The 10,896-nt window shown below is 56.6% G+C and overlaps 1 protein-coding gene across 1 annotated transcript; it reads right to left on the bottom strand.

Moving 5' to 3' along the window:
• Nucleotides 1-1,018: 1,018 nt before the first annotated feature.
• On the bottom strand, nt 1,019-10,634 carry LOC124081688 (taste receptor cell protein 1-like). Its single transcript, XM_046427969.2, has 12 exons — nt 10,513-10,634; nt 8,502-9,702; nt 8,184-8,430; nt 6,227-6,288; nt 4,623-4,780; nt 4,380-4,510; nt 4,005-4,069; nt 3,566-3,705; nt 1,934-2,058; nt 1,771-1,829; nt 1,521-1,666; nt 1,019-1,205 (listed from the first exon to the last, which is right to left on the bottom strand). The coding sequence occupies exons 1-12, from the start codon at nt 10,553-10,555 to the stop codon at nt 1,033-1,035; spliced, it is 2,550 nt and encodes an 849-aa protein (XP_046283925.2). The 5' UTR covers nt 10,556-10,634; the 3' UTR covers nt 1,019-1,032.
• Nucleotides 10,635-10,896: the final 262 nt, after the last annotated feature.

The following is a 10,896-nucleotide window of genomic DNA, read 5'->3' as shown; positions in this document are numbered from 1 at the left end:
ACTGATCCTCTCCCAGTGACAGGACATCCAGCCAGCCTAGAATGGCAGTCCCTGGAGGAAGCCAAAGTATGGATCCTTCCCCAAATAAATCCTTTCCCAGTGACAGGAAAATGGGACCCTGGAGGGAAAGAGATAAGCACTGAATGCTGACCCCAGACCCTCCATCTTCTCCAAGTAAAAATATTGCCCAGTAAAAACAAATGTCACATTCTCACAATCTGTTTCCTGAGTGCCCAAACTGACACACTCTGTCAATAATTAAGTTACCTCTCAGCATAACATATATAAGCACAGAGTCCTCCTCTGGCCCGTGGCTCATTTCTCATCAGGAAAGTGCATCCACCAGATGCCTGACACCATTGCTGAATAAAGGCTTTGCTGATCCGTGAAGTCTGCACCCAGCTTGGTCATTTTGTGCTAACAAGCCCTCCATGTCCTGGCCCTGCGTAGAGGGGAAGGATGGGCAGGAGAGCAAGGGAAGCTGAGTTGGGGCCTTTTACAGGGACTTGTGGTGCCACCGATGGGGTCCTCGGGTGGAGGGAAGCAAGACCCTCTCCTCACATCTCCATTTCTCTATTGTTTCTCCTGGCCTCCTGTAGCCCTAAGTTCTGTTCCTGGCATCTAGGAATGAACTGGAGGTAAGTGGTTTTTTGGAGGAGTCTGCTGGACCACCCCTGGGCCTCTGCCTGGATAGGGCAGGGGCATGGCTGGTGTATTGACCTCCCCACCTAGGCACTGCAGCAACGGTGCCTGGGGACTGCTCATGGGAGCCAGGCTTCGGGACAGTCCCATCCCCAGTGTAAGCACCTCAGGGCTTTCAGGGAGCTGTGCTCCCCCTGCCTGGCTGAGAGGGCCTCTGTGCCTTGCAGTTTAGCTACTATTAGTGCATGCTTTGGTCCCCCAGGCTGGACACTGTGAACTGGGCCTTCTACTTCAACACCTGGGGCTGTAAAGAAGGGTGGGGTCAAGGGGTCAAGCCCAGGCCCCTGGCTGAAAACCCAGCTCTATCTGGCACATGAGGGGACCCTAGGTTCAGTTAGAAAGTGAGCTCTGAGCCCAAAGGCTCAGTCTGCCCTCCAGGAAGGAGCCCCTGCCCAGCCAGATACTTGCCAGGAAAAGGATGAGTGTGACAAGCAGGAGGTTCAGGATGAGGAGCGCGGAGCTGGGGGTGCCAGGCTGACAGGAGGCTCCGGAGCTGCGGGTGCCTGCAGCAGAGAGCAGGAAAGCAGGGGCTGGGCGGGTCCCCATCCTCCCTGCCCTGGGAAGGCGAGGTCCAGCCCACAGAGAATTTCAGGTCAGGTGCCTGGCCCAGAAGATGCTGCAGGAACAGAAGGGCTGAAGCAGGGAGCACCTTGGGGGACTCCTGGGAGCAGGAAGGGCTGGGCCTGAGCCTGGGGGCTGAGACCTAGAAGAAGAAAAGGAAGGCTGGGGCAGCAAGCCAGAGAGCCCACGGGAGGAGGCAGATGGATGGAGGACATGGGCAGAGGGAAGAGGCCTGCAGGAAGTAGGGAGGCACTGACCGAGGGCTAGGGTGACCATCTCTACCCGGAGGCCCTCATCTTTCTGCAGGATGTACAGGGCCTGATGCACGCTGTCCTGAATGAGGGTCTGGGCTGGTGTGGCCCCAAAGAAGATGGCACCTACTTTGGCAGTCAGTGGTTCTGGCCTAGAAGAAGGATCCACAGTCTTCAGGCCACTGAGAAACCTGGGATGACTCGGGGAGGGCCTCTCTTCCAGCCTCCTGCTCCCACCCGGAGCCCAGGCACTCACTGGAACTCCTCCACCACCACTTGGCCAAAGTTCTGCAGAGACCTGAGCCCCCTGGTCAGCTGAGGGTCAGGAGAGGAGGAAGAGGGTCACAGCTCTGCTGAAGCCTGGTCCAGCGCCCACCCCCGCCTCCCTCTTCCTGCTTCCTTCCATCCCACCACTTCACCCATCTCGTTAGCTGCTGCCGAAGCTTCTGGGCCTCAGGGCTGGTTTTGTCCTTCAAGGCCTTGGTGAAGGGTTGGCCTAGGATCTGCAGCCACATCTCATACAGCACCAGCTCTGCCTTCTCCCCTAGAGTAAAAGGTGGAGTGTGGGTGACATCTATCAGGGGCCTCGTCTCCTAGGCATCCTGGGACAGGACCCACATTCTGGCTCAGGCCACATGCCCAAATCCTACTGCAAACTTCAGTTCAAGAGCCAAAGCTCCCTGCTTTTGTGCGGCCCATGAGCTAAGGGTGCCCCCCCCCTCCAGTACTGGGGACTGAACCCAACATTGCTTAACCATTGAGCTACTCTCCCCCGCCTTTTTTATTTTGAGACAGGATCTGACCAAGTTGCTTAGCTCCTTCTAAGTTGCTGAGGCTGGTCTCAAAATTCCAATCCTCCTGCCTCAGACTTCCAAATTGTTGGGATCACAGGTGTGTGCCCTCTCACCAGGACAGCTTTTGCATTCTTAAGTGGTGGGAAAAGTAGAGCATCTTATGACATAAAAATTATGTGACATACACACATTTCTATATCCATAAATAAGGTTTCACAGGAGCATGACCAAGCTCACTGTTGTCTACGGCTGTATCCTCACCACAGGGGTGGACAGTGTGACCCCTCTAGCTCATGGAATGGCCAATGAGAGGCGCTAGAAGCAGAGTAGGAGACTGGTTTTCTTTCACCTGTCCCCGCTCAGGGGGAGAAGTGCAAAGAGTTTTTGCGCTTCCCAGGTGGGGCAGTGGAGGGGCTGGTAGACCAACAGCACAGCCTTCTCCACAAGGGCAGGGGGTGCTCTGCTGTCTGATAATGGGGTGTGACGGGTCCTGCCGGTTGGGAAGACTGGCAAAGGAAGGCTGCCCATATGCTGGGGGATGGCTCCCTGGGGAGTGGTTCTGGCCCCTGGAGAGCTGAGTCCCAAGCCAACCTGTCTGCACTCTGGGCCCGCTGGCACCTGATAACTTCTCTGGAGGGACTCAAGGGCAGGACTGGAAGGAGAAGCACTGATCTCCCCCAAGAGGCCACAAGAGGCTCCAGCACTTTCTGGGCTGAGGAACCTCACAAGAGCAGTTCCAGTCTGTGTGGCTGGAGTGCATGGAGTGGACCCAGAGCGCTCTCAGTGTGAGTGATGAATGGCCATCTCTTTATATGGCACAAGCCTGCCTAAATGTCCCTATAGGAGGGGCTCAAGGGGACATAAGCTTTCTTGCTGATGGGCTGAGCTGAGCAGTTGTCTCCTAACTTGCGACAGATCTCGTTAGTTTTTGGTGGTGCTGGGATGGTACCCAGGTCCTCATGCATGCTTGGCAAATGCTCTCTCATTGAGCTACATCCACACCCCCAGATCCCGTCACTTAGGATCCATTGAGATCCTGGACAACGAAGGAATTGCTCATCTTGTCTCACTCACCCAAGTTTCTCGCCTCTATCCAGTTCCCCCACCCAACGCTCCATGTCTGCTTTCTCCCTTGGCCCTGGCACTTGAACTTTGCTGTTGAAAGGAAGTTCTGCCCACCTGCAGAAAGGGAATGAGGAGGCCTAAAGAGGTAGGACACTGCTGACCAGAGACAACAGGGACCCTGCTCTGACTCACCATTGGCCACAATGCTGGATTTCTGGAGGATGGGATCCATGATGCTGTGAGCCAGGTGATTGGCCAGGCCTCTAAGGTGGGTGGGGATAGAGTTCTGGAACTTGTACTCCATGGACACTCTCACCCATTGGTCTGCGTTACTAGGGAGGAACAGTGGACAGTGCCAGGGTCACGGGCTCTGTGCTAGCATGGGCGTCTAGAAGCAGGCATTGAGCACCCATGTGCACACCCTCAGGCGGGGGCTTCCTACCTCCAAGGGCAGAGCTCCGTGAGGCTAGAGGGAGCTACCAGGACAGAGTCCTCCCCTGGGTGGCCCCCAACTCAATGCTTCCATGTCCTAGCTCTGGGTCAGGGATGGAGCTGCCCCTGCTACTCCAGAGAGGAGGCCCCAAGAGAGGGGCAGAGCAGGCTGGGTGGGCAGGAACAGGACCTGACCCACCTGAAAAGGAGCAGGGGGCCTTCCTGGGGATGCTCCTTGTAGAATCTCGACACCACAGGGGTGACCTGCAGGGAGTCCTGGAGGTCAGTGTCCGGATGATCTCCAGAGCTGGCCAGGAGCTGTCTCTCCTGAGACCCAGGCGGGGTGGGGCAGGATCTGAGAGCCTCCTTGCACAAGGCCTCCTGGGCTGGGGTATCTGGTCACAGAGCCTGGTCACATGTTCCCCTGAAGAGCTGTGTCCTCCTCACAACCCCACCCAACCCTGCCCACCCCCCACAGGGCCACGCTGGGTGCTGCCTCTGTTTTCGCAGCACCTGTTTTCAAGGAAGGCAGGGTAAGCGCGCCAGCCCCCAGACACGGGGAGAGCCACCTCACCAGGTGGAGGATCTGGTCTTCCAGCAGGACAAAGGGAGCAGAACCAGGCAGGACGAGCTCGGGCAGGAAGGGCTTCATGGCCGTGAAACTGATGCAGATGGTCTCCAGAGCTAAGTCGGTGAGGGGGGACCCTGCAAGCCACAGGGGGAGCTGGGGAGGCCCCGGGAGCCTCCTCTCCCACCACCTCCTGGCACTCCCTGTGGGCCTGGCACAGAGGCCTGGGGACAGGCAGGACGGACTCACCGGAAGCAGCAAGGCTGCTCTCATCCAGGAACAGGTGCCCCAGCATGCCCCTAGAGGCCTTCACTTGGCGGTACAAAATCCAGAGGACTTCCCGGGCAGAGGGGCCCAGAGCCCTGCCCCCGAACACAAGGGAGGCCTTTACAGATCCAGAGCCAGGCCTGTGGACAGAGCCATGTCTTCACTGGGGCCCCAGGAGGTGACGGGGACCAGTGTCCCGAGGGAGGGATGTCTATAGGGGAAGCCATTGATTGTACAGAGAAGTCTTCTTGTATGACTTGAAGCAGGTCCTGTCACCCCTCTGGGCCTCAGTGTCCTCCTTAGTCAAATGGGGATGATGAGCCCTTTTCTGGATGACTCTGGTGAAGCCTGAATGACCCCATCAGGAGAGCACAAAGCAGGTGCTCAGTGAAAGCAAGTTCACCTGGACACCACAGCAAGGTGGCTTTCATGAGAGCACTGTGAATCCTGCCCAGGCAAAGCCGGGGCCAGGGTTACCCGGCCAGGCTGCAGCTGGCTTTGAGCTCTCAGGATGCTAGTCTGAATGACACTGAGAAAACTATCTTTGGCTTCATCATAAGGAGCAGGAGTTCTGGAGACAGGGAGGTCTGAGGTTTTTTGTTTTTGTTTTGGAGGCTGGTATTGAACCCAGGGTCACGTGATCATAAAGCTCTATCCTCTAGCCCTTTATTAAATTTTGAATCAGGGTCTCACTAAGTTTCCCAGGCCAACCTCAAACTTGCAATCCTCCTGCCTCAGCCTCAGGAGTCACTGGGATTACAGGCATGTGCCCCCTTTCCCAGCACGTCTGGGGAATTTCTGAAAGCCTGTGGGATAAACCAGCTGGTCATGTTCTATGGAGACAGCTGGTCTCAGCAGGGGTCTGAAGAAGCTGTTAGAGAAAGGCCTGGAAACAAGTAGGCTCAAGATCCAGAATGACTTTTTTCCTTCCCTTGACTACCTGAGCCATCTCAAGGGTGGGGAGATAAAAGTTCTGCTCAGGCCCAGGGCAGGGGAGTCAAAGGGGACTCCAGTTCATTAAGTGGGTAAGCTTTCTAACCAGCTAGGACGTTGGCCTGGCTAGATAGTGAGCTCCCCATCACTGAGAGTATTCGAGCTTCTAGATTCCTTTGTGTAGGGGATTCTAGGTGCCCCTGAGCTCACTAAAGTGGGGCTGTGGCGACTTGGACATCCTCAGCCTCGCTCATGAAATCATGACTGGTTCACAGCTGAATCGGCCGCGATCGCCCCAGCATCCTCTTTCCCTGGATGCTCAGAATCAGAAAGCACCTAGGGGAGTGGCATCTCTTCGCACACTCTGTCCTGGGAATAAGGGACTTGTTCTTGCTGCCCTGCCTTCCCACTGTGCCCAGACAATATCCAGCATTCCTGTCCAAACCCTGCAGCTGGAATCAGGCTCACAGTGGACAGGTGGCCATCTGAGGTCACACAGCACAACCAGGGGCAGAACCACAGTGGGGTCTCTTCCTGGCCCCTGTGGCTCCTGGACACAATGGGCGATGGGGGACTGAGTAGCCTGGAAGAGTGCCCTGTGGCTGGAAGGCATAGATCAGCTGGGTGGGGGGCTGAGAGCCAAATGCACTCACCTGAACTCCAGGATACAGGCGTCCTGGAAGCTGGGGAAGGCCCTGTGGTAGATGAACTGCAGCTGTGGACAGACAGAGCCGTGGAGGCTGGCAAGCCTCCCCTCCACCACCATCATCCCTGACCTGGCCTCTGCAGGGGCCTCCTCACTGACCCCCTGCCCTGCTGGGCCCTGCCCGAGCTGTTCCCTACGCTTGGCCAGAGACCTGCCCATCACCTCTAAAACCTGTCCAGGGAGCTGCAAATGCCTCCCTGGGCTCTTCCCTCTCTGCTATTGGTTTTCTTGAAAAATCCCTCTCCAATCCAATCATCCTGGGCTCTGCACTCCAAAGCTGCCACCTAGGCCTCTCTGGCCTGTATTACAGTCCCTTCTCCTGTTCTCTCTCCCACTCCTGCCCCAAGTCACTCTCCATGGAGCCCTCGTGCCATCTCTGACACCTGTCCATCTGGAGGTCCTCACATATACTGTTCCCTCTGCCTACAAGGCCCCTCCCTGTTTAATCTGACTACCTTATCTCTACCCCACTTAAAAATTTCCTCTCTGAAGCCAGGTCTACAGGTTTACACACCTGTAATCCCAGTGCTCAGGAGGCTGAGGCCGGGGGATCACAAGTTCAAAGCCAGCCTCAACAACTTAGCGATGCCCTATGCAACTCAGTGAGGCCCTAAGCAACTCAACAAGACTGTATCTAAATAAAAATTATTTAAAAAGGGAGAGGGATGTGACTCAAGGGTTAAGACTGCTGGGTTCAATCCCTGGCATAGCCCCTACTCTCAAAAATTTTCCCCCTCTCAGAAAGTTTTCTCTGGGCAACCCTCTGACCCTGGCCATGGGCTTAGCCTGTCTGTTCTTCACGTAGCTTATCGTGATTGTAAGCACATTCACATTTGTTTAAGCATTCCTTCTGTCTCTTTCCCCCTGCAGACTGGAGGCTCCCTGAGGGTAGGACCACGGTGCACTCAGTATAGTAAGCACTCAAGGAGTTATATGAAGAGATGAATTAGTTGAATGGAGGCATGAACCAGTGAACTAGTGGACACTCAGAATTCCTCCTGGATGACAGGCAAGAACTGGCACTCTCTACCAAGGCACCTTCACGCCTGTGGTTCCAGAATCATGGCAGGTGGATTTGGTTTGGGGTCCAGAAACTGTGCCTTCTTTGCCAGGGCATGAGGGCCCCACAGGTCTCTGATGAGGCTTTGGGCCAAGAAAAAAGTCAGCCAGACCTGCATTTCTAGCTCAGTGGTAGAGTACTTGCCTAGCATGTGTGAGGCATTGGGTTCTATCCTTAGCACCACATACAAATAAATAAATAAATAAAATAAAAGTATGAAATAAATACAATAACATTATATATTTAAAATTTTAAAAAGTCAGCCAGCAGGGTGCGGTAGTGCACGCTTGTAATCCCAGCGGCTGGGAGGCTGAGACAGGAGGATCGTGAGTTCAAAGCCAGCCTCAGAAAAGCAAGGCGCTAAGCAACTCAGTGAGACCCTGTCTCTAAATAAAATTTAAAATAAGGCTGAGGATGCAGCTCAGTGGGTGAGTGCCCCTCAGTTAATCCCCATAACCCGCCCCCCCCCTCCAAAAAAAAAAAAAAAAGCCTCCTCTGATTTCCCATGGCAGGGTCTCTGCAATGGGGATGTTTTCTCCCTGCATCTACTCCCCAGAGGTATTTCTGCCTGGGCTCCCCCTTCCTGCCCACCGCTTACTCCACATGTCTCTCCTGCACCCCAAGAAGCACAGGGGTGATTCTCATTGATTTACGGGGCATTCCCAGCTCAGCTCTGCGCCCAGCTGCCCCCAGGGAGCTTGTGCTCTGGACACAGCTCCGCGTCCCTCCGCGTCCCTCCGCGCCCCTCCGCGCCCCTCCGCGCCCCTCCGCGTCCCTCCGCGCCCCTCCGCGCCCCTCTGTGCCCTTCCGCGCCCCTCCGCGCCGCACCCAGCAGTGGCCTCACCTCATGGTGGACGTGCTCATTCAGCAGCCGGTGCTCCAGGGCCACAGGGTTCCACTGTGAAGCCGAGAAGGCTTCATTGGAGATCTTGAAGGTCACGTAGTGGGTTATGTAACTGGGTTCTGGGGCGGAGGATGTTGAGTCCTGCAAAGAGACGGCCTGGCCAGGGTGAGGCAAGGCGTAAGGCTGGGTGGGGTCAGCACCTGCAGGGACCCTGGGGGAGCCAGTGCTAGGGGCAGCGGAGGGAAGACTGGAGGAAGATGGGAGGGAGAGGGTGGTCGTGGGGGCTGGGCTGGCAGAAACTCTCCACCCAGGCCGAACTGTCCCTTGAGGCGTGGCTGGCTGTGGAACTGTCGCGGGTAGCAGGGCAGGTGTGAGGGGAGAATCTGGGGTCGAAGACACTGGCGCAGACTCCAAGCGCGGAGGAGGACTTCTGGCTCTGGTGGTGAGGGAGGAAACTGGGCCAGGACTGGGGATGGTGGTGGTGGTGGTGACAGGGAAGGTGACAGTGACAAAGATATGGCTGATGGGGAGGGAGACAGGGGCAGTGCTGCTGAGGGCTGTGGGGAGAAGAATGGCAATACTGAGGGCAATGGCCCCAGGGGACCACTGGGCCCCAGGCCAGAAGCCACAGCAGCTTGGGGTAGTCTTGAGCCTGCTACAAGGGCAGGGGAGGTCATGTCCAGCCCTGACAACTCTGGAACTGCAGGGGCAAGGGACTCTGTGTCTGGCTGTGTGTTAGCCATTGACACAGCAGACTCAAGTCGGCCTGGGGACACCAAGGACACCAAGGACACTGCCTTCCCTGGGCCCCTTGGTGCCAATGTCAGAGATGGGAAGGCTTCTGGCCTGAAGAAACCTGCTGTTGAGACAGATGGCATCTGGACACTGGGAATGGGGGTATGCCTGACGGAGAGCCAGGCTGGTGGTCGTTGGGGTGTAGGAGTGGTGGGGACCAGGGGTGCTGTAGCTGACACCTGAGTTGGTCTAGGGGTGGCAGATGCCCCCAGGGTTGCAGAGGCAGGAGCCTGGACTGTCACAGACGATCCAGGGATCTTGAAGTTCTTCCCAGTCCCACGGACAGGAGAAGCCCACGACTGTAACATGGCAGTAATCTTCCGAGTTCCAGGGGCCAACATCGTGTCTGCAGGTTCAGTCACTAAGGCTTCTGACTGGGACTCAGTCAGTAATGATGATGCTGGGCCAGGTGTGGCCTTGCCCGAGACCTCAGTTTTTCCCATAGGGGTCAGCTGGTGTGAGGAGGAATCCAAGGACAAGTTTCCAGGAGCCTTGTGGCCCCCAGCTGCCCCCTGAGAGAGGGCTTCTGCCCTTTTCCCAGGTGCTTCCAATTCCCCACCAAGGAGGGAAATGATGTTATCAGAGGTCTTTGTCAGGACGCCTAGTGCCAGAAGTGCCCTCTTGCTGACTTGCAGATGAGATGCACCAGGGGCCAAGGGTGACTGGCCAGAGTCTTTGTGAGCAGAAGGAAGGGGCAGGACAGAAGCCGAGACCACCATGAAAGCTGCAAAACAGGAGAGACCCTGTTGGGACACTGTAGGGGCAGGGCTGGCCCACAGCCCCTGGGATCTCCCCTTCCCTCAGGAGCCTGGGAGATCCAAACCCTGGCTAACCTTTGCCCCCAAACCACTAAGCTACCCCAGGCAAATAACCTCCCACCAGATGTCCGATGCTAGCCCACCAGACAGCCAGCCCTGCTGCCCCCCAGGAAGGATTCTAGAGGTTAAGGGACTCACCCTAAGGGTCCCTCTCTCTGCGTCCCATCCCAACTTCACCCCATAGCAGGGCCCCTCCCTAAGGGAAGGTCCCTGGGCCCCAAGTGCTCCCCAGGAGCTGAGGCCGGGGGCTCTGGGCTGCTCTGTTTAAATGACTCCTGGGGCCCATCCCAAGGGTGCTGGAAGTGCTGCCCATTTCATCATGGCCAAGGCTCAGGCCTGACCACATTCCCAGCACTCAGAATGGTTCTTGGGGACTGGACATGAGGGGTGCATATGTGGGGTCACCTCTGAACTCTGGGGATTAATCCCTCACCTATCTACAAGTGTGCACTGAACCCCATGCTGGCCTACCCTGCACCAGGTTCCTTCAGGTGGTGACCCTAGTGCTCTCAGGAAGCCCCAAGCCTGGGAACTAGGGACTTGGGCTCTGGCCCTTCCCTGGCATCCTCTGGGCTGGCCAAGGTAGACTCATACAAGAACAAGGAAGGTCAGCCCTGATGTGGGAGCCAGGGGGGGCTCACCCCTGCCACCCCCCCAAGTGAGTGGGTAGGGACAAGGGCCTTACAGTCTAGCCTGCCTTGTCCCTACCCCCTTACCAGCCAGGAGAGTCGCAGCAGCTGGAAGACACTGCTCGCCCATGCTGAAGGCGCCTGCAGGCTCCCAAGGCTCCAGAGTCTGGCACAGACACAAAAATGTCCTCAGGTCTTGTGCTGTTGGGCCGCAGACTCTTGAAAGGGGACACTGTTGTCTGCCCCACCGCCTGAGGATGTATGGGCCAGAAAACACATTGAGGAAGAGTCTCAAGTCTGTTAGCCTCAGATGAGGTTGGTGATGGTGAGGGTGGGAATGTGGTGTGGGATGTGGCTGCCGTAACAGCAGAGTCACAGGAGGGTTGTGAGGATAGCGAGGTTATGATTCAGATGGTCGTGTGGAGAGCTCTGGGTGCAGGAGGACGGAGCATATGGATGATAGGTTGATAT

Source organism: Marmota monax, unplaced genomic scaffold (assembly GCF_021218885.2).
Source record: "Marmota monax isolate L192 unplaced genomic scaffold, Marmota_monax_Labrador192_F-V1.1 WCK01_AAM20220418_F8-fsc00111, whole genome shotgun sequence".
Lineage (NCBI taxonomy): Eukaryota > Metazoa > Chordata > Mammalia > Rodentia > Sciuridae > Marmota > Marmota monax.
The sequence above is the reverse complement of the archived record's forward strand: the minus strand, read 5'-3'. Positions and strand labels throughout refer to the sequence as shown.